Source organism: Coturnix japonica, chromosome 6, assembly GCF_001577835.2.
Source record: "Coturnix japonica isolate 7356 chromosome 6, Coturnix japonica 2.1, whole genome shotgun sequence".
Classification (NCBI taxonomy): Eukaryota; Metazoa; Chordata; class Aves; order Galliformes; family Phasianidae; genus Coturnix; species Coturnix japonica.
The window spans coordinates 19,985,848-20,010,198 of NC_029521.1; the positions used below are offsets into that span (position 1 = coordinate 19,985,848).

General features: G+C 42.7%; 1 protein-coding gene across 9 annotated transcripts in view; it reads right to left on the reverse strand.

The window, feature by feature from the left end:
* Window positions 1–24,351, reverse strand: part of BTRC (beta-transducin repeat containing E3 ubiquitin protein ligase) — a 106,227-nt gene that overhangs the window by 14,364 nt on the left and 67,512 nt on the right. For all 9 annotated transcript variants that reach the window (XM_015867023.2, XM_015867026.2, XM_015867027.2 and 6 more), the window contains 5 exons: window positions 11,728–11,959; window positions 7,371–7,557; window positions 3,541–3,637; window positions 2,771–2,908; window positions 2,201–2,319 (listed from right to left, as the gene is read on the reverse strand). In XM_015867023.2, coding sequence (XP_015722509.1) covers window positions 2,201–2,319; window positions 2,771–2,908; window positions 3,541–3,637; window positions 7,371–7,557; window positions 11,728–11,959 — 773 coding nt within the window. The remainder of the gene's footprint in view (window positions 1–2,200; window positions 2,320–2,770; window positions 2,909–3,540; window positions 3,638–7,370; window positions 7,558–11,727; window positions 11,960–24,351) is intronic.

Sequence of the window (24,351 nt, forward strand, 5' to 3'; positions counted from 1 at the left end):
TAAATCTAATACATATTTCATTAAAAGATACGTTATATAAACCTATTGATTATGCATATAAAGACAGTCCAGCAGCCAAAGTCCCTGCAATGCAGTTAACACCATAAAAACAACCAGCCAGAAAAATGAAAAAGATTAAAAAAGCATTCCTTAATTAAGATAATTTAGTGCTTAAGGAAAGACATGAGATTGACAGCCCTAGAAACTGATGTTTCCTGGTCAAGTCAGCCTATCATGCTCCATTCCCAGTCACTGACTGCTTAAATGTGACCTGTGGAGAAGGAAGTTCAGAGATAGGTTTCATTTTTGATTTCTCTCACAGGACTGTCATCTCACAGGATAACTTACACAGAGGCAGAAGACAAGGTTATGCCTTTCAAACAAATGTAATTGCTGCAAGTTGCACAATGGGTTGCTTTTACTCTGCAATGCATCTGGTACACAGCTACATTCTAGGAATGTGCTGAATACCCAAATTAAGACAGAACATTCATGTTGATTTAATGTTATTGGAACCAACTGTTTCTACTGAAAGATCATTTAAGATGAAATCTACACAAGGGCTTCATACGGAACTTCTAGGGCTTGAAATTAAGTTTTCAATCCTTAAAAATGTTTTGGGCTGTCCTGTTTGCAGGCTTCTTTCACTCTCCACAAAGAGATTTCTGTTGGCACTATCACACCTGTATCCCACTTACACTGCATGAGAGCAGAAAATGGCTGTATCGTTAGGCAGATCACACTGTAAAAGCTGAAACTTTCCTCTGCCAATACGGTGAGCAGTTAGAAAAGGCAAGATGTGAGAAAGGATTCTAATGCCTCATTTTCTAATGCACGGAAGCTGAAGCAAGTCAACTTCTGGGTTATAAATGAGAAAGGAAAGTACACTTCCAATTACAAAATGCAAAGTTAAAAAGACTGCAGACCTGAGCCATTAGCATACAAGCAATTTGCAGACAAGGTTGCCAAACTGAACAGGATCTGGAGAGCTACTGACTTCTCTGGACAAGTGCATCCCTGAGCTCTCGGAAGCATTAAGAGCCCATCTGTACTGTCTATTGGACAAAGCCCCTCTTTTTGAGGAGACCCAAGGATAAAAGTGATGCATCCTACATGCCTCGGGGGTCTGCACAAACGTTTATAGCTACAGTGGGAAACAAAGTATTTCTGGGCAAGTAGCCAGTCTGCAATTTGGCCTGCCTGGCCTGATATGGAAAATGATAGTGCTTGTTACAGAAATGAGCATCTCCTTTTGCAACCTGTATTTAGCACCGAGCAGTTCCCACACAAAAATTCTGGATTTCTACAAATGGTAGGATCCCAAAACTAAGCAACACCATAAGGCATCACATGTAAAGTACTAAATGAAGTGGTCACTAGTTTAACGGTGGTAGTTCACATGCAGCACAGTGATAACCACGAGCTGCCTGCAGCCATAGGAACACATGGTAATAGCTTCAGAAAAGGCCATTGGCACAGCTTTTTGTCATCTGTAACTTCACTGCATGGGCATTGCTGATTCTCTGACAAAAAGGGGATATGTAACAGCATGGAGAAGGCAAACTTGCTCCTTTGTGTCCAAGTTCACTCACTAATTCAAGTGTGACCATATTTACACTGCAGGATTTAGGCTCTCTGGGATCCTGTAATATGTTTGCTGGACTTTACATCTGCATAGTGAAAATGTGCACTGTGTGTGCTGACTTGAGGTGTCCAGCCTTTTACTGGAGACTGGAAAGAAAACAAGGTTAGAAAGACTGAAGGGGAAGAAACATCATGCTGAAACTTAATTAAAACTCACAGGAGATCTAGTCACACATCTTTGTTAAAATTAAGGGACAGCAGATGACTAAACCTTCAAACTTGCTTTGAGTACTTAACCAACTTGTAAAAAGTTATTCCTATGGAGGATGTAAAAGCATTCCCAGGGAGCATCCAAACACACAGCACCTTGGTGAAATGCCAAATTGTCTTCCTAAGTCATCTCCACCTTGACTGACCTTTGCTTAGGTTCTCATTTCTCCTTGACAGCCACTTGCACGGACATCTGATAAACAAGGACAGTGCACTCCTGAACAAGCGTGCAGAACTAGATCACAGAGCTAATCAAACAGCACAGATTTAAGAAAAGATCATTTCAGCAGCTTGCAAAGTTGAACTTTCTGAGGCAAATGGAAAGCTCTGAATCACAAGCACACACCTGACAGTTGAGTCTGAAGATCCAGTGATGATCACTCGCTCATCATACTGCAGGCACAGGACAGAACCCGTGTGTCCGGTGAGAATTCGCTTGCATTCTAATGTATTTTTATCCCAGATCTAGGAGAGCAAACATTAGAGAACAGACAGCTAAGTAAGGTTTACATCACACTTTAAGCACCTAGTGATCTGACTGGTCTGTTTTTCACTATTAGGCATCATCTACAATGCAGGCAGAACTACCTCAGTGGCATGATGATGTGCAGGCTGTTGTAATATGCTAACACCTTTGGTATTACGAGGTTTGCTCTGAACACTGGTCTTGCCTCCTCATCAGGGCAGAGCATATAACCTGTAATTACTGAGTGAAAACAGTCTGCTAACTAATTCTGTTCAGAAAGAAAACAGTCTCTGATGGCAAATAATAAAAGGTATATATGTTTAGGTAAGGGGTGAAGGAGAAGGCTTGTTTAGTAACAAGAGGTTGGAGAGGTGTCATTGAAATTAGGACACTGCTGTTTATGGCACTGGCACCATGTGCCATCAGCAGGCCATTCGGGAGAGTTCTCACCTTGATAGTATTGTCTCGTAGGCCACTGACTATCTTCTGATCATCGTACTGTAAACAATAAACGCCTTTGCTTGTCTCACTCCGGCAGTGGATTCTCTGTAAACTGTGCCTTCCACACCTCCAGTTTGACTCTATTGTCTTGAGGAGAGACAGGAGACAAAATAGAAGTAAAAACCAAAGACAAAACTCTCCTTTTGTTTGCTTGAGAAGAGAGCAGATACTTCCCTTTACACTTTTTCCAGCAGCAAGGCCCATAGAATGACACAGGAGTTTTCTAGAAGCAGCAGCGTGTGATGAAACCAATGAGACAGGCAAAGGCCTGGAACACACACTGTGGCCAGACTCCCTGCATGGTCTGGCATGGTGAGGGAGCAATGACCTAAAAGTTGTTTTTTCAAACTCCAACCTTTAATTCTGTGACTCTACTAAACAATTGCAGAGAAAGACCTCATGTGCATGGATGGGGCAAAGTACCACAGAATAGAGAAAGTCAAGATGGTAGTGTTCCTATGACATCTGATGTGCAAAGTGTAGAGACTCCCCAAACAATGCAGCTCCCCCTCTTTCTAAGGCAGTGATGAAGGCCTGGGAATTTATATGTAGCCCAGATCTTCCAACTCCTGATGAACACAGACACACCACACTTAATGAAATACTCCATCAGCATTAAACATTCACAGAATCTGAGCATGATGACTAAATGAGGGAGATTGTTAAAAAAAGGCAAAATGAAACAAAAAAGCCCATCGCACCTGGAAGGTACTTCTTACCTCTATATCCTGTATAATTTTGGGGTAAAGTGCTCTGTAGAAGGAGTTGGGTGGAGCAGACCCATCAGGGGGTTTATTTTTAAATAGGTATTGTCCCCTGGAAGACAAAGAACACAGATCACGTCTCAGCATTTGTGAGGAAGGTCTTCCTGGCATTTCAGAAACGGGTAACCGCTGCTGAAAAGCACACACAGATTCACAGTCAAACTTCATTTACTCAGTTACACAGGGTGGCTCCTTGTTTGTGTGTCCTGTGACACGTTGATGCTGCATTTAGACACTGAAAAATTCATGACAAAGCAGTTCTTCCTCACTCAGGGAAGGATAACGTACTATTTTGGACATGAGCCCCTTCAGCTCCATAGGAGGTTAGAATGGCTCACACCCACTGCATACATATTCATATCAGAGGTCACCTTTAAAATAAAGCATACAAAGAAAAAATGAGCAGCCAAAGAACCCTCAAGCTCTCTGTGCACTCAGGACTAGCTTTGATCTACATTAACAGGAACAGTACTAGTTTTGGAACACGGACATTTTACTGCTGCTACTTCATTTTGGTAAGCAACGCTTCATCTGTGGTGCCTTCCTCATTTCCACACTGATTTGGAATACTCATATCCCAAGCTAGATTTTTGCTACAACAAAAAATCCATAAACGGCAATCACTACCTGCTGTGTAAAAAACCTAAATTCCTCATCCTGAAGTTAAGAAGCCACCAAACACGGTGTGGAAGCTAGTAAACCCCACCATGGGCGTACTAACTGCAGCTCTGCCTGGCAACATGCCTCGCAAAATGGAGAGAGGCACAAATGCCTCCGAGTGTAATCCTGGCATCAGAGGCACGGAGTTTAGACTGGGCCAGCTCTCCACTTCCCCCTCCCTCACTCCATTACGGCATAATTAATTGCTCAATACTTCATTGTGCATTCTTTTCTTGTCCTTTCCATATAACTTATCTTGAAAGTCATTTGAGAGACTGCATTAACTGGCTACGTACTTTGGGCAAAATCCAGACTAAATCATAACAGTTTTTAGGTATAAACAGGGAGGTCAACTATAGGACTGAACAAACAAAACAACAAATACTCCAGAAAAGATCTTTTGACAATTAGGGAAACTACTTTACATTTAAATTAAGAGAAAGCTGCTTTCTACTTAGGACAAAGGAATCATCTGAGCCTTCAAACAGTAACCAGCAGCTGCCTGTTTGGGGACAAATCTTTGTGAAGAAGGGACATATGGCTGCACACAAATCAACAATTAAGTGGGTCCTTACATGATCCAGTTTGGAAGTGCAAGAAAATTACTACTACTGGCCTGGGGAGACTGGAAATGCTTCAGAGATGTGCAGAACAGCTACGACACACTACAGAAGACCTAGGGTAGGTCTAGAACAACCTGTATACAAGCCATTGTGCCTTAAAACCTATATGAGCTATTAGAAGGCCCTGCTAGCTATAAGCTATGTCTTGCTGCTTGTACAGCCGGTTGCACACAGGTCAGCCAAAGGACTGTTTGGAATTTCCCTGGCATCCCAGTGATGGGGATAAAAGCATTTATTGTTTGCAGTTTCTGATGACCAGCCAACTCAATCAAGTATTCAGATGGAAAAAACAGTACCCAACCTTGGGCTTCTGTTTTATTTTTCTCTAAATCTGGGTAACCCTTACTGCTCCCTGACAGAATAACAGAGAGTGACTGTCCTTTGAGATAGAAAGAAGGATTTTTGATAGGAAGAAGGTAAACCCAAGGAAATGTTGGACTGTCCAGATGAACGTCACAGACTGCTCACTGTAGAGCACACAGTTAGTTGAGTTCCTAGAAGATGAAAAGCAACAGCAGCCAGATTGATCAATCCAGAATAAATCATGTCAAATGGACCTAATTTCTTCTCAGAGGTCATTTTCATGAGTTAGCCAGAGAAGTACAGTGGTGGAAGTGCTCATGGGTGAATACAGAAATGGCTAGCAAGCACATCTTACCAATGGTGCACCGCCAAAAAGAAAGGCAACTGGGATCTTGCATGTGGTCTCTCCTATATGTGTCATTATTAGACATTTTCATTAATGACAAAGAATGGAATAGGGAGCGTGCTTACTTTGTGGGCAATGATGCTAAAGCTGAGAGAAGATACAAGCACTTTGGAAGACAAGATTAAAATCATAACGCTTCTGACAAAATGGAGAAATACTAACCAGTATATAGAACCTAATTCAACAAGCACAAGTGCAGAATTCTCTACTTATAACATAAAGATGCAAGATGAGGAACAACAGGGAAGGAGAACTTCCACATAAGGGGTGATTAAAAGTTATATATAAAACCACTGTTAAAAAAAAAAGCATGTGTTCTTCTGGAAAGTCTAAAACGAAGCCTCCTCCATAAAGCAGAGAAAGTAATCCTTCTCACTAAACTCTGGTGATGCCTCGGCAGAAGGAAGATGATCAGCTGAAGTCACCATCTGCCAAGAATGGGGAAGAATAAGAAGAGTAACTGGAGTGGGGCTACGTAAAGCAAACTGAGAATGACAAGAGGACAGTGAGCACTCATTAGTGTATCCCGTGTATAGGAAAAATGATCATCTCCCAACTATGCAAAATATTACTACAAAAAGGAGAAAGAGAAACTGTCCTCTGTGTCTGTGTAGGCTAATATAACATCCTGAACTGTAGCTAGGAGGATGGTGCTCACTGGAAATGGCTGCCCACAGAAGCTGTGCATGCCCCAACCCGGGAGGAGTTCAAGGCCAGGTTGGATGGGGCTCTGAGCAGCATAGTTACCAAAACAGTGATACTGCTTGCCCAGGAAAGGCACAGGGAATGTCCATCATTAAAGGCCTTTAAGAACCACTAAAACATTTGAGATGACTCAGATAAAGAGGGATGAAAAAGTTACCACTATCATAGCTGTGTTTATTTTATATTCTTTATAAACTTGATGCAACTGGAAGCAGATCAACATAGTATTTATTTTTAAAGGACATTTCATAATTCTGAATTACTTGCCTTTACTTTCTGAGACAAGCAGTATAACAAAATTGACCGTGAAACAGAAGTCTTTGTTTGCAATTCTGTATCTTTTTCTTTTTAATAGCGACCAAAATGCCTGAGCTGTCACTTTTATCTTGTTTATGAAATATTCATACCCAGCTTCCTTTCTGCCAACATCCTAGGGACACCCTTGGAAAAGAAAATTATGTATTAAAGGACGTACCCCCTGAGAGGGAAAGTTCTAATGAAATGTTAACAGAGCAGCTTCAAACTTGAGTGAGGCCCACATTGTAGTAAGGCTATTCCAGATGATTATTAACTAATCTATCTGCATTTCTAAAGTCCCCTATTCTCTGTGGTACCTACCCTCAGCTTCCAGTTTGAAAATTAAACAGATATCTAATAGTGAAAATCTGCTGAGGAAAACAAACAGACCCATCAGGAAACAACTAATACATAACACATGCTGCCCCATTGCCACCCCCAAAAAAGCTCTTCTGCTCTGAACTGCTGACTAGTTTAGTGTTCCCCTGGGGCGTACGCAGCTTCTTAATTTGAACCAAATGACAGCTGGGCGTAAAAATCTCACTCTGTATATCCCACTTGTCACAGTGGGATAAGTGCATGATCAGATGAGGAAAGTGAGGAAAAAGCCCCCTGCACAGACAAATGATGCCCTAAGCCCCCAGCCCCGGAATCTGGACTCAAGCATTTGTCAGGTTTGGAACCAGCGTGCTACTTCAAGGAGCTACGTATTCTTCTTCAAACACAGCTGAAACACAGAGGCCCTTCTGTCCTAAATGGGGGCAAAAGAGGTGAAGATGCAGTTCCCTCACCATCCTCTCCTCTCTGACAGCCCCCTCCACAGCGAGTCTGTCCTGACCATCCTCTCGATCAGCTTCTTCCACAGCATGCCGTCCGATGTCACGCGGTACCACTCCTTGCACACCAGCTCAGCGGCACACAGCGATTTGGCATCCAGGTAGGACAGAATGTTCTCAGCAATGTGATCCAATCCCCGAGCTGCGGGGGGAGGAAGGAAAAAACAACATGCGTTATTTGCTGGGCAGAAGGGCAGTTTAAAACAACTCCCCTTACTAGTACAAATATAGCCTCTCTTTCCTATTCCTTTCCATCTACTCTTCTGCACGCAGAGTTGGACCAAATGTGCAGAAGAGCATCTGCAGCTAAGTTCAGGAGCGAGCAGTGTTCTCCAACTTCCTTTGGATATAACACAACAAGTCATTAAAAATAATAAAGAATCCAAGAAGTCATTCCAATCTATTTCGATGGGTTTTAGCACTAGGGGGATATTCTATGGATGGCATTTCCAACTCAGCGACGCAGCCCCCAAAATCTCTCTATATTAGGACCATTTCTCATCTCACTGCTACAGCTGTTCTCATGTTCCAGCGGCTCAAAAGCTGTTTTTGCTAAAGCAGTAGCTTTTAAACGTAATGAAGAAAAAAATATATATTCCCAATGTGTGCCCTGAAGGGTAGTGGTACCTTTAGACATGGGGGAGGGAAAGATATGCAGATGCACGGGGAAGTGGAGAAGAAAGAAGATGCTGTCTGAGGAGAAAGCGAAGCAGGTTCACTAGCTTCATTTATTAAAGCGAGTAGAGGAAAAATATGCACCATAATTGTGTAATTTGCAAATATCTTCCAGTGTGAATACCATGACCAGCTTTGCTTTAACATGGCTGGAGTAAAAGGCAAAGCAGTTGAGCCAAAGAGGCAGCAATGCTTGCAGGGTGTTGGCTAATTCCAGCGTAGCACCTAGCAGCTCAGTGTAACATCTCCACACAACACCACCACGCTCTGTCTCTTAAGCAGACAGATGGGTCTAGCAAAAACGTGCCCCTTCCCATTCAGACCTGATCACCCACCAGACATCAGAAAGATAAGGTGCCTTTTAAATGAGGTGTTGCATAAACACAGCTTCTCTTGGAGGCTGCTGAGTTTATAGTGAGACACAGTGTCAAGGGATCCTCCCTCTTCACAGGTCCAATTGCTGAGGCTTTGTGAATGTTGTGGTTGAGACCCCAGCAACCCTCTGGTTCACATGTGGACACAGCTACATGTGTCCTTTCTTGCTTCTTAAACAACAGCCTCAAAGAGCAGGTCCTGCTTGTCAGTGACAAAGAAACAGCAGTGAATGCATTTGTACAGTCACATGCCCATACGTCAGCAAACCCAAACTGGGAGTAATCAGCTCATTCCTTTGGAGCTTGTAAGAAACAAAAGGCCCAACCTCTACTTGGTTTTGTTAACTGAAACATCTCAAAATTATCTACTGACACATGAAAATGAGAAAACTCAGCATGTCTCTTCTCAATCCTTTCAAACATCTGAGATTTATAATACACACTGGGTGAGACATTCTGCCCAGAGTTTTATGCTCCCATTCTTTCAGCAGAAAAAGCACAGGAGTGATACCAGACACAACCAGAATGCAGAGAGTGCTGACATTTCTTATCTTTATAGATGCAAAATTAGATGTCAACCTGCAAAAGTGAAGCATCAGCAGCCTTTATTATGTATTTAATCTGAAAAGATATACACAACCATTACGTGAAACTCTCCCAAAAAAGAGTGTTTGTAAATCTAGGCTCACACTACAGTAATTCATAGGCACAGAGATATATTTTGGTGAACACAAGCCAATTCTGAAGGACAGAAGTGGACAGTGGTGTTCCCTTCTCCATCCTGATTCCTGCAGCCCTGAGCTCTCTTCAGCGGGTAGAAATGCCACATTTTGGCACTCTCTGTCAGCCTTTTCCCTTCCACTTAACATGTGGGAAGGGGAGGCCAAAACCTCACTATTCCTTGTCTTCCCAGAATCAAAGCTACTTTGGCCTGGCAGCACACTCAATTGTATTACTGTCTGAGACATATATCTACCGGAACATTGCTTCCTTTAAAAAAATTCTTCATGCACAAAAGCTTTTGCTAAACTAATGTGAAACATGATTAGCCCTTTGTCCTCCACATCAAGTATTAACAGAATGTTTCAGATATTTCACACACCAAACCCTTATAAAAATGAGACTGCTCATAAAAAAATGTTGAACAGCTTGGAAATGATAAGCAAAGACCTTGTTTTTTGTGTGTGGTTTTTTTTGCTTAAGAAATAGAACAAAGTTTGTTAAGTATACAGTTAAGCTGTATTTTTCCAATCTTTATTCTGTCCAAAGCACTGGGAAAATAACCTCAGCCAATTGCACTCTATATTAGCCAAGTCTACTCATGACCTAAAACCATCCTTGGTTATTCTGTGGGACAGTGCAAGAGATAAGATGCCTCACGATTTTGGAGAATCTTTATTGTTTTATTTCCTTGAGGGGGAGAGTGGGAAGGAGGATGAAGGCATAAAAACGAAACTGGAATATCGAGCACCTGAGAATTTCAGAAAGCTACAAAACACTTAAATAGATCAGGGACTTTTTTTATTGACCAAACTCAAAATTTTAGGTTCAGCACTCCTTCCTCAGAGGTTCCCTTTTCCTATCACCCTTACCAGAAACCTGCCTGCACTGAGGACGTTCTGCACCTCCCAGGCTGCAGAGCCTGAGCCAGCCTAATTCCCTGCCATTCATATTCTCCCGTAGAGCTATATTCACCAGGACATTAGCACTCTGCCAATATGCAAATTGATGCACATATATTATTTAAGCACACAGTTCCCACAACTGTTCATGTTCTCAGACATTAGCTGCCTAATATCCTGTCTGTTCTGTACTTGGAGACAGTAAAATTCAAAGCTAGAGCTGCTTCCTAGATAACTCTGAAAAGACTACCAACAGATATGGCATGGCAGGCAGATTTTGGATGCCTGTGGAAATATTTCTAATATTTGCCCAAAATGGTCAGAAAAAGGCTTGTAGGATTAAATTAAACAAGAGAAAATGAGTGGGGTTTGCTTGCTCTGATGGAGCTTTGTGGAGGAAGACCTGGAAAAATTGTGTAGCTAACTGTATGTGCGCAAGGAAACCAATGTGCTTTCCAAGTATTCTGTTTTTCAGAAGCTGAACAGCCTCACAAGTTATAATACTGCTCTAAGTACATAAGATTATTGCCATTGGACTACTAAAAACTAACATAAAGAAGGTACTTAGCATAACTAAGATTTTTTTTTAATGCTGCAACAACCATTCGATTACTGGGCACAATGAGCTTAAAAATCCAGAGTCTACATACTTAACTTCATAGCAAAACTCTCACTGCCTCTATGCTTTGCACAATTTGCAGTTAAACACACTTTTCTTCACCTTTTTTCCAACCCTACATTTTCAATTTCAGCTTGAGAAATCCCCTCCAAAGAACAATCGAATGACTGGATTGAACAACCTGTCCAAGTTCATCACTTCTCCAAAGGGATTTACAGAATGAGTATGTTTGCAAGAAATTCCTCTCTTCAGCTGACTGTTTACATGGAAGACTTGCTCAGGCTCACCAGAAACTAAGGGATTTCTAATCTAGTGACAATTGAGATATGATCTAATGGTCTGGAAAAATTCAACACAGGAATTTCTGTCTGGTTCTGAAACTCTCTTACTTACTGTTCACACATTTTATCTCCTTCTGCCTCACTTTCTCACCTGTAAGATGGGGTCAAAAAACCATTTTATGCGGTTTTTCTGAAATACACCGAGCACCATATGTGGAAAACATCTGGGACAAAATCCTGAAAGGAAAGCCCAACAGAGGAGCAAACAATACATGGAACATTTCCATTCACTCAGCTCTTCCATTCACTCTGGGCAATAAACAAAGTGAAGGCCTCAGGAAGGTATTTTACTAGCACCAAAATAATCCACATAAGAGAGAAACCCTTGGCTGAGCAATGGAAAACAAGAGTAGATTTCATAAAAAATGTTATTATTGCATCATTGCAGGCATTATAAGCACAACTAACTGTCCTTTGGCTTCTGATGACCCTCCTTAAGATACAGATAAGAGCTACCATTCACTCCTGGCCAAACTACACTGATGGTAGGAATACAAAACAAAATGTTCCTGTATTTTGTATTGCTACAGAGCTTTTAATTCAAAAGCTACAATTTGTTTTGCAAGATGGCCCTAGAAGAGACTTCTTCAAGCAGAGCAGACCAGAGGCACAGGAAGCCAAGGAGAATAGTTTTCTGGAAGACAAGAAGAAGGAGCACACTTCCCCTGCCCGCAGGAGTACCTGGCAGTGCAGTGATGAAATCCCTCTGTAACATGGGCTTGAGGTACGAGTTTATATGTCCGTGCTGGTAGTGACACATCTGGGAGATGAGGTGCTCCACAAACTCCACCTGGTCAGACTCAGACCACTGCTCAAAGTACTTGACGCAGAGCTCCTTCTCCTTCTCATAGCTTGCTGACAGTTTTCTCTGCTTGGGCACAATCATACTGGAAGTGCCATTGGCAAGTTTTGTCTGTGAAAGGAAAGAAAAACACAAATCACACATAAGAAAGATCAGGTGCTCTGACACATGAAGTTGGCCAGGACTGTGTATCCCATTTACAGCTGAGTGCAGAGCTGTAAGTCCAGCAGAACAAGGTCCTGGTCCACACCTGAGCTGCACACAAAGGACTGGCTGGAAGAGAAACCAGGAGCACCAATTTAACACAAACACACTTTCATTTACATCTCACAGACAGCAAAATGCATTTGGATTCCTAATCTGCAGTTACCAGTTATTTCAATACACAAACAGAAAACTGCATTTATGTTTCACTTTTCTTCTAAAGAATGGACTGCTGCTACAATTCATAGGAAATGCCTGGAACAGGTGAGAAAAAAAAAGAGTCCTTCTGAGTATGAAGTTATACTGTGAGGGTAAAACCACCAAAGCACACCCTGATATTTGCTGCACACTTCCTTCACAGAATAAAAGAGCTTACATTTTCTGAGCACTGTTAATATCTTGTCAGAAAGGCTCAGCTCAAAGAAGAATTTCAGGGACAATACAAAACACTGACATTTCAATTTACTTCTTGATGGCAAGATGTAATTTCTGCTTTCTAAACAATTTAACTGGAAGAAAAGTGCACATTTTGCATCATAAGGATATCCTTTGTCCAGAAAACATTAACTGCTTATGGAGAAACTATTTTTTTTCCATACTATTTTTTCTTGTATTAAATGCTAAATGGAGACTTTTGTTTCTTTTTAGGATTCATTATCCCCACACACTCACTTCTGTACCTCCCCAGTCTAGGAACGCACACTACAGACACACATTCAACCAAAGCAAAGATCACTCTCATTTTGCTTTTGTAGATTATCCCCATTGAAAACACATGACTTTTCCTTTTTCACCTCAGTGGTGTAACACCAGGCAGCTCTGTAAGAAAAGTCAATAACAGCACATCACTGATAGTTACAAAACATATTTTGAGGTCTGCTATTAATTATAAATCATTAGGAACAAATTACAGCCACTGAAACATATAAACCATTGATTCAGGGGCGCCCTATTTCTGCTGTCTGATGACAATTCCAGGCATCAACCTCACCAGGAGACTTTATTCACTTTTCCTTTAAAGTACCTAAATCTGGCTATAATTATAACTAAAATATATGGATTTACTCATTGTACTGGGAGAAAAAAAAACACAATTCTTTTTTTCAAGTGCAGAAACACCACGTTTAGACAGCATAGAAAAATGTTATCCAGGCTGGGTTTAGAATGTGTCAATTCCTCACTGCTCTGGAGAAAAGAATTCTTGTTCTCTGATACCCACCTGCCCTGCCAGCAATTCTCTGGAATACCGAAAACACCATCATTTGAAAATATACCTAACTATTCACCACTGTTATAGCACAAAGCCACCTAAATTTCAGCTTCTCCAGCAGAGCTGGACAGATTTTCTTCAGATAGAAGAAGGTGGTAATTAGCTGCCATTTTTAGCAAGCAGTTTCTTCTACTTCTGTGTTAGGTCTCGGATCGTGGAGTACACACTACCATACTTTGCAGCTCAGGGTTTTCAACCTCCCTTTTCTCCCCACAGACCTGTGTGTGTTCAGTAGGATCACGTAAGACAAGGGCTATGACTGATCGACCCTATTTCATTTGGTCATCCCACGGACTGGACTGCAAGTGAATAACAAAGCCAGTATTGGGCGGCAGGAAGAAATTCTCTTGGGCCATCCTTTTATATAGAGAAATCTCTATAAAAGGGGCTGTGGGAATGACATCCTTGGTGTGAAAGACACAAGTTTTCCTAGCAAAGTCCGCAGCTGGCAACAGCCAGGCAAAAAATCATTACCAATGGACTGCACTGAACATCGGTCTTAAGGGACTCTGGTCATTTCTGCTGCAGTTAAGCTGCCTGCAAAACAGACACCCCCGTAAAAGTGCTGGATTAAGACAGTGGAGAGCTGTTGTGTTCTACAAGCCTGATGTGGTTTAATTTCTCTTGTTTGTTTGCTGGGAAGTCCGTCCCACAGCAGGCTGCCTCAACAACACCTCCGGCTTTAATTTGCTAAGACCACGCAGCAGAGTAGGCAGGTGAAGTGAAAGACAAGACAAAGACAAGAGGGGCAGCTCCTCCTGGCATAGGGCTGCACCAGGCCCTGGTTCCCCCTTGCCAATCTCCCAGCAGCCCCCAGTCCCCAGTTATCTCTCAAATATCTGCCTGGGGCATCAAATAGAAGCTGAAAAACCTGCAAAAACAAGTAGCAGGTGCTTAAAATCAGACAGCTTCACTGGGCCAAAGCAATTCACCTTGCTTGGGGTCCCATGTGAATACAGCCTCTCAGGCAGGAAGGAATAAACTAAAGAGCCAATTGACCAACACTTGTAACTTGAAGACAAACTCTGGGCTTATGTTGCAGACCTGCTAAGAAAAGCATTTGATGTGTTTCTACATCTGAATTAGTGGACAGGGGTACAGTATGTTTTAGGTGTGTGTGTCCTGCTTCAGCCACATTCTGACCACATAAACCTGATTGGCAGTGCCCCTGCTTGCTCAAGTTTCCCATTGAAAGAAGCACACCCACAGGTCACCACAGCAAACCCAGGGGTCCTGTACTCTCTGTACACCAAGGACCAGAAAGGCTGTGCAGACCAGGAACACCCCAGCTCTGCAGGATCCAAAATCCTGCGGTCACCCAGACCATCTGCAGCCAAGGCTAAGAAGAAAACTCCAAAATTTCAATTTGAAAATTCCTGAAAATCCACCGGGGAGCTCAATGAAAAAGATCTGTTATTAAAAAAAGCAACGACACAACAATGACATCAAGCATCTGTATCATTAAAACACTGGGGAGGTACCGGTTACACACAGCATGAGAATTCATTTGGCTTTCTAATAAACCCTGATGACTCAACCATTCTGTTCAGCTGCAGCTCATGACAAATCAGATTCTATTTCCTGCAGCACACAATAGTCTCTTCTTCAATGGCTCCTTTTCCTGGCACAACAGCAGACCTAATCTGAAGGAGTGAGCACTGCTCCGCAAGTGGTCATCCTGTGTTGAACAGGCATCCAAAATGCAACGCCTGTGCTTCCACTTTTCATAAGCTTCACTTCCCAAAGTGACAAAGAAGCAGTGGTAGCCCATCACCATGGGCAAAAGCTTGAGTACAACGAAGGTGCAGGCTCTGCAGTGCCTTGGCTGGCTCCAGGCTCCCCAGTGGCAACTCATCTGCAAGAGCAACCAAGATGTTCTGCACTGATGTGCCCGAGCCGGTGAGCTGTGCGGGAAACCCAGGGGACTGGCTGCCTCAGGTTGGTACTAGCTCAAGGATCAATGTACCGTGCTCCACTGCAGCCCATAATTACAAAAGCCTTTCTCCAAATGACTACATTTAACACAAAGCACGTTTCTACGCCCTGTGAAGTAGAAGAAGACTAATAAAAGAAAGGACTTCAATCTGACCAATGGCTTGCAACTATAGGAAGGTGCTATATTTCAACACAGATAAATAAAGCCTGGATAAATGTACTACTCTGCACAGTAGAGTATATATATATATATATATATATATATATATATATACACCCATGGTATATCACAGTTGTAACCCCATATGACAACCAAGGCTATTTTTGGCTTCGATCAGTAGAGGGGACTAAGAATCCTTCTAAAGTGTAACAATAAGGATCGACACAGTTCTTTGATGGTGCTACGGGCACAGTGCTTCATAGCCCATAGTAATGGTCAGAACCAGTAGCAGTGGTCAAAACCTAGTAATAGTCAATTTTTCTAATTAAAAATTCCCCATAATATCTTCTAATCATTGCAGAGGATTTTGTTAAGGCACTTTCCACAGCGTGGGTGAATTCAGTTTACATATTTCTTGATGTAAGAAGTCAACTCTTTTAAGAAAAAGAGAAAGACAGCATATCACATGCAGCTTAAATGATCCCAGTAAGGTTTGGAGCCTTCTGAACTTTCCAGACATCCTCAGGCTGGAGCTCCAACACGACCAAGAGAAGAGGTCATCACTGAGCATCTCTCCCTGAGCTCCCCTCCAAACCAAAAGAAGAGACTTCCCTTGGACAGCTCAGTACCAAGGGTCCACGCTGGGCTTCCTCCCCTCCCTCCATACTCACAGGGACTGCAGCTCCAACCTGGGCAGGTGGCTCCTACTATTGGCAGCTGCAGCATCCCACCCCCAGCTGCTTGTGCTGCCGGCCACGGTTAAGTTGCTGATCTAGACAGAGCCACCTTAACAGGAATTTTGGATGGGTCTTAGAGAAGGGGAGGAAAAAAGAGGACATAATGTTTAATTATAAGAAATGATTGAAATAGGCACAGACATACCCCGGGTGCCTCTGCACTGCAGCAAGCTCTAAACTTGTTATCGTTAATGGTTTAAATTTCACTGTGCTAATCATTTCAGGACACAAGCCTTTCTTGATAATCTAATGAATTATTCCAACATCCTTCAGCAAAAAAAATCCTCCATGACAGCACTAATTACAAGACGTTTTCCCAGTGCTTATGTAAAATATGACAGAGCAGCAGCTTAGGGAATTGCAGAAAACTGCTTCTAATTTCCACTGAGAAACTGACAAACACCTCTCTTTCATCTCTCCCAGCTCTCAAGTAAGATTTAACTTTCTCATTTAGTTAATTACCGAGTGAGGATCATCATTTTCCCGGATCGGAGCGGCACAGAGCCTTTATCGTGTTAACTTGTGAACTTGATCGATGGCTGCTGCTAAAACTTAATAACTTCACCCCCTGGCAAATTGTAAGATAAATATAATAGGAGAAACTCTGACAGTAAAAACCTGCCAGAAATGAGCGCTGTGTTTATGTTTCTTTGCAGGCAGCAAAAAAACAACCGACAGCTTATTACTGGGTGCGTGTTACTTATATTTAAAAGACTCCAGGCAGTTAACTTTCTGCGTACTGTTCAAACTTCACTCACAAGATAAAAGACATTGGGGGGGAAAACAAGCAATGGGATGACAAAGAAAGGTACCGTGCAGGTGTACCACTATAACGGGGGGAGACGGTAACTTTGCAATGAAAGCAAAGCCACATTGGTGTACATATCCCGAATGTTCCTCACAATTAACCCCATTAAAAAACCACAGCGGTGAAACCAGACATGAAACCTGTAGATGCAGCAGCGGCACAAACAAAGCTCAGGAATTCTGCAGTAGGTTGGAAGCTGTGTGGGAAAAGCAGAGGATTAAAAAGTCCAAGTGGCAGAGAGATGTTTCAAAGCGATGCCTGTAAAGCTGCTTGCAGTCCCAGAGTGCTGCACAGCTCCTCCAAAGTCACTCATGTAGCCGTGAAGCTGCTCCTGCCCATAGCACTCAGTGCCACCCCAACGGAGCAATGTAACAAAAGCACTGAAATGGAGCTGAGAACCTTGGCTGGTCCTCCATCCTACGAGGCAGAGCCAGTATTTCAGAGTCCTGTTGAAGGGGGCTGTTTGCAAGCCTGAAGGCAGCAACAGCATAATTAACAGGACACGGGTTCAGTTTCTATGACTGGCTTCTTCCTTTTTAGGTTCCTAATTACCAAATGCTGCAAAACTGATTCCCAGATCACCAAGGCTAAGCAAAGAGGATGAAAGTCACTGTAGCTCTGTAACGCAGCTTCCTATGGCAGAGCTGCCTTGTTTTAGGAAGTGGGGTGGGGGTCTCCCCCTACAGAGCAGGACCTCTCCTGCCACAGCGCCTGGATGGCACAAGAAGGGCAACCAGCTCCTCGCCTTTCTCCTTTGCAGAGCAAATCTGCTTTTCTGATGCTTGACTTGACAGAAAAGCTACAATCCGAGGTCATTTAACAACTCACTCCATTTACTTTTATTTTAAAAGCTCAGTTTAGAATCTACCCGTTTCTGTCTGCCTCCATCTCGCATAACAGACTCTGTGAGGTTAACCATGGGTTTAGTGCATACACAGACTGAGTCGCTCGGTACTGAATTAGTTTCCACGCTGCACAGCTCACCACAACATTCAGAAAAACGAACAGAACTCAGAGGCAGATGATCATCAATCACATCTGAGAGTCAAAAGAAAGCACCATGAAAGGAACCGCAGCATCAGGACCGTTTATTTTCAGGGCAAAATTCACAATACGTGCTCACACTTAACTTAGCAGCCCCCTGGATACTTAAGGACCTCACAGTTTTGCCAGTTTGTGACTTAGCAGCTTGCACACATTTGGTTTCTAATCACCTTCAGAAAAGAACTTTGATAAGAAAGGATCCATCTAGAAGGCTGTATTATTTTAGGGCCAGAGAAAGCCGCAGACACCCAAGCAGGAACATCTTGGGTCTGTCTGGGGACCAGGGAGGCAGGACTCGGCCATGGGCACTTGCACAGCAGCTGTACAAACTGCAATAACACCTTGCTGGAGAAGCTGCTCCCCTCCCACACTGCTACACAGTAAACAGCAACAGGGAGAGGAGATTAAAAAACTATTCTTTTAAGATAATAGTTAATGTTTCAGACAGACTAATAAAGTTTAATTGTCTGGAATCTCGTAGCTCCTATTGTAAACTTTTGTTTGATATAGGTCTCCCATCTAGATTTTAAGTGCTGGTAAAAACCTCCAAGATAAAATTTCTCTGATGCCAGCAACGGATGTGAATTGGGAGTCCCTCTCCTCCTCCTCCCTTATCTTCAAGTTGCCTTTGAAAATAACAAGCGCTGATGAGAAATCTGCTTGCATCAGCACAGCACTGGCATATGTTACTTTCCCAAACGAAGATCCCTGACCGAATGTGAATCCTGACATATGGGGCAGGGAGGAGCAGCCACTGTCACTCTTAAAGTGATCATTTCAGAGCACGTTTCATTAGGTATAAGCTGATCATACACCAATTTCGAAGCAGATCCTACAGTAGTAAGAAATCACGTTCACTGGAAGTCACTGAAGGAAATACTTTCTTCCTCAGAATGGCTTCCAGAACCTATGTTGAACTGCTGGGACCATTACATGTTATTACTGTTAATGGAGGGAAGGAACATGCACATTATCACTTGGAGAACCAGTCTACTAAAGTCATTGGGTAATGGCCAGCAGCAGCAAAGGGCTCGTTTATGGCAGGGAAAGGCATAAGCTATGCTCTAAGCAGCAGTTTCATAGTTTTCTAGAACAGTTGCTTCTGTTTTAAAAACATCCAAGCATGATTTACTGCCCGAGTGAAGTTTTTCTTTATGGTTGATTTTCTTTTTGCTCCAAGTACTCCCTGAACTCAGAGAGAAAAGCAGCCAGGAACAGGCAGGTGGACTAAAGAGGTTCAAACCATGGCTAAACGCTGAAGACTACGGCACTGGGAAGAACCCACAAGTAGGGGGAGAGAACAACCCGAAAGATAATATTATCTGTATATTATCTGTAATATTATCTGTAGTAATGCTACTGAGATTTTAAAAACATTACGATCCTCTACGTAAAGCTTTTGCCATCAAGAACAAAAGCCCCCGAAAACAGTTCATCCAAGAAAACACAGCTTAAAGCAGCATTATTTTCCAAGAGCCTCCTTGGAGATGCACATTGCCACCGCCAACAAAGAGGGCACAAGGGCACCCAACAACACACACAACTGACAAAAACTCAGCAGTGATCTGAAGAATGGCAACTGTCACAAAAATGCTTGGTCCCACTACAAATACACTCCTTAGATCCGCTGGCAGAGTTGGCTGCATGAACACTGCCTAACCTATTTCAGTCAAAATAAGCTTGTTAGCAAAGACCTGCTATTTAAAGTGTCTAAGCTAAAACACCTCATCTTAACTGAAAGCAGGGTTGCAGTTTTGCTGACAGATCCTGGAGGGCAGCAACCTGCAGCAGCCAGACAAAGGCTTTGTGGTGTTCTTTCCTACCAGCACAGCCAGGTCTAGAAGAGGACATCTAATGAGTTCACACACATTGACACCAACACTCCTGCTGCTGGCAGCCATCAAAGAGGCAGCTGTAAGAAGGAAAGTCCATGAAACAGAATTATATAACTGTTTAGTTTAAAGGGACCTTTAAAGGTCATCTAGTCCAACACACCTGCAACAAACAGGGACAAATACTTTTGCACAGTGTCAAAGCTGGCCAGCAAACACCTAGACAGGCTTTTTATATGGCCTCTTGTAGTCTCTTCTAGATAATCACGCTATTTTCACCTACAGACAACCTCTAGTGAATTCTATATTTTCACACCTTGCACCGTGCTGGGTTAGGCCAGACAGGTGACTGTATGTACATGGGAGAAGAAAGGCACCAAACAGTACCCTCAGCAACACCAAGCAAATGGCTCTGACCAGAACAGCAAGGTGTATTTGATTTCAGGGATGGGCAGACTGTCCCTATCAGCTGCACTCACATCACACAGCCCAGATCCTGAGTCACAGGCAGTGGCACTGGTTTCCTGTATATTCAGGGAGCTCACAGCAGCCTGCACTAAACGCAGTGTTTGCATACCCATAAACACACTATTTGCATCTTCTGAGCTCAAAAATGCAAGGAGAAGTCAATTCGGGATCATACCCAGAAAAAGCACAAAACAACTTTCTGATACAAAAGGAACATAAAGAGAATTCAAGATTTACCCGAGACCAAGCTGGACAGACACACTGCTCCTGTTCACTACATCAAGGGGTTAGAGCTCCCTCTAGCACTCTCAAAACAGAAGAGCCATAGATTCTACGCTGTGACTGCATGATCTCATCCAAATCAACCCTGGGTGGTGCTGTCCATTACTTTTATTTGCTTTACTTTCTGCTGTCACATGAATAATTAAGAATACATCCACCAGTTTGTCTGAAGCTCAGGAGAAACAAGTGTCAGAAGAATTTCTCTCTATAACCAATTAGAAATAGTCAGATTGCTATAATTAACTGTTCTGTTTTAAAATGTAATTTAGGACCGGTTGAAGGATCTTCATGTCAGCTGTATGTAGAATGTGAAACGTAGCAAGAAATTAAATGAAAAAGTTGCTGAAATTTTCAATTTTCACAACATAAGAAAGTCTTGCTACCTCGCCCTACCTTGCAGCTGACAAACATCCCAAAGTAGCTGACAGGCCGCCTACAGCTGTGAATTAGGTGTTTCTATTTCAGCATTAAATATTGAGCAACTCAGCTTAAGTGAAACTCAAAAGGTGTAACCCTGCTGAGTTCTGCACAATGCTGAAGACAGAGAAACATCTAATGACAGAAAGAGTGTCAGGCCTTTTTAATCACAGGTTATTACTTATTAATTCTTGATAAACTGAAAGCTGGCAGTACAAAGTAAAACTGAGAAAGGAAAATGGGAGCCAAGCCTGTTTTATTCCTAACTCTACTGCTGCCTTGTTGAGCTGCCGTAGGCAAGTCACTCCTCTTCGTTTCATGAGTCTCTCTGTTAAATATATGTGTCCTAATGCAAGTCACACAGAGACAAAGCAAGGCTGGATGCTGGTGAAGTCCGAGAAAGCCACAGTGCGGAGGGTGCCTGGTGAAGCTGAACAGCAGCACAACTCAATGCCCACATGCAAACATCCATTATTACGGAACCATTTGAGTTGGAAGGGACCCTTCAAGGCCATCTGGTCCAACTCCCCTACACTGAACAGGGACACCTACGGCTCCACCAAGTGCTCAGAGCCCCTCCAGCCTGACCTTGGGTGTCTCCAGGGAGACACCCTGGGTGTAAAATGCTTCTTCCTTATATCCAGATAAAATCTCCTCTCTTTTAGTTTGAAACCATTTCCCCTAGTCCTGTCACAACAGATCCTGCTAAAGAGTCTGTCCCCTTCTTCCTTACAGCCCCCTTTAGATACTGAGAGGCTGCTACTGGGTCTCCCCAGTGCCTTCTCTTCTTCAGTGCTGGCAAACACATTTGTCCCTTAAAAACGAAAGACTTGTTAGCAGGGTCTAGACAACATCTATTAGGAAAAACTGCAGCCAGATCAAAATTTGTGTACATCAAGAAAACACTTTACCTTAAGTTTTCTCAAGTTGAACCACAGCACCCAGCTACCCATCTTAAAATCAGTGCAAATGTGGAAACAAATCCTCTCCCTGCGCACAAGTGCCCTAGAGTGGGCACACTTTGGTTTTACTCACCATGGCAATTTCAGTATTTAACCACCAGGGGACTTCTGAACACTGGCTTCAGAAGTCTGCAATTTTAATATTAGTATGTGACCGAGACGAGGAAACACAATAGGATGTTAGGCTATCCCACTTACATTTCCACTTCTCAGACAAGTCCAGGAAGAAGGACTAAAAGTAATCAGAGCTGAGGAGATGACAGAAGCACCTGACAAAAACTACGCAAACCTCCTGGCATAACCTGCCTGTGTCCCTCAGCCCCAGCTGACAGCTGTCCTTGCCATTCCAGGCCGAACTCCCTGTACTGCTCTGCTGCTGCACCCAGATCCTGACACCCAGACCTTCCCTCTCGTGGTACAGATGGCATCTGACACTGTTTCTTTTATCCCCTTAAGAGGACTTGGAGAAAAGCACTGGCATCTTCTGCTTACTCCCCACACTTCTCCCATGTGGCTGGAGAGAATGACAGCAGACATCTGACCTGTCCAACACCAGTGGAAGGGCATGTGGAGGGACAGCAGGACTGCCCCAGTGCAGCCCAGTCAATGATGTGGCTGAGCAGAACTCAGATGCACACCCACAATACAAGTTCTGCGTGTGCAAAGAGAAGAAGAGAAGCACATTGCCAAGAGTGGAAGTTACCTTGGATTAATGAATCCACTCTGAGCTGAAGCCAGACCTGCCGTGGTCTCTTCCAGATTAAGTGATGCCGTGATTCTCATCTGACATTCAAGTCAGTGCTCACCTGCACATCCCATGCGTTTGGAAAAACCTGCTTAGGTTTTGGCTGAAATCAATATAAAATTGTCTGATGCTGATGTATTTCATTTATTACACAGGAAATCTAAAACTGTTTAAAAGACACTTTACAGAGAATTACTTTTTAAAGCTTCCCAGCTCTGGGCTTCACAAGCCTTTGCTTTTCAATTATTCATTCTTTGCAACAATCAAATACCAGGCTCTTCCAAAGGGCACTGCAGATTTGCCCGCTCTTCTGGTTTTGCAAGTTGAGAGCATACAACATCCAAAATACAGCATCCAAAATACAGCCTGGCCTGAGATGCCCTGCTTGGACAGCTGATCTCAGCTTTCCATTCTGTCCATCCAGCTACTCACATTTTGTCAAAACCTGTTGATTCTGTTTCAACACGTGTTGTCTCTGAATTGCAGCTGATTATATTCCAGATATTTCTGCACTTATGACCCCAACAAATGGCAAAATTCAGGCCTTAAGCAAAAAAAAGTAATGGGTTGTGATGCCCAATCATCTTCAGAGTCTTCTAACACTTGCACTGTGATCTGCCTATGAACTGAGATTACAAATTACCATCAAGCACACGACCAGCAAATCTACGCTAACATGGCAGGAGAGCAACCTGATTCAACAGGATCACATACATTCATAAAATCCACTGATTTAAAGAAAACGACACGTGCACATAACTGGCCTTAATTAAGCAACACTCTTATTACTTACAATCTAAGACTTGCAAGGAAGGTTTATTTGACAGAAAGAGGGCTTTTTTTTTCTTCTTTTTTTGGCTGAAAAGTTACGATTCTTAATTAACAATCTAGTTTTTTTTTTCATAGCACAGCTGTTAAATTTCCTCACTTTTATTTTCACCTCAATGGATATTATATAGGGGAACTCTGAACACAAAAGCAATTACAGAAGTGGGTCAGAAAAGACAATGCTGAACTATTCTAATAATCATGCACTTTAATTTAGTTTGCAGCCACTGCTGTGAGGGGGTCATTTTGTGTTGTGAAGCAAGAAGAGGCACAGATAGGAGAACAAAGCTAAACCTGAACCTGTGTGCACAACTAGGAAAGACCTACCGTGTTTCTTTCACAAACTCAGCGCATACTTCTACCACGAAGGCAGGTTTGCTTCTTGCACACAGAGCCCAAATAGCATGGCTGCACCCTTTCCATTCTCTAACTTCAAACTAAGCTGAACACGTATGGACTACTTACTTCCTTATCAAGATTCATTATTACTGTAAAACAAGTAATTGCAGCTTTTTTGAACGCCACTTTCAGGTCTGTGAGAGCAATTATCTGGTTGCTCATTTTTAATTCTCCTCAACAATAAGGTTCAGCAATCTGTACGGTGAGTACTGCTGTCTGCTCCCAAGCTGCAGCCTCAGCTAAGCCCGTCAGTCACATGCAACAAGGGACTGCCTGCCCTGCTGAAGTTATCTAGGATATGAGCTTCCACAGGCAGACTAATTTGAATCTATTTTTGTAAATTATAGATTGTGTTAAATATACATGAAGGAAAATATGGAGCAGTTTGTTTTACTGCACAACATGAGTTATT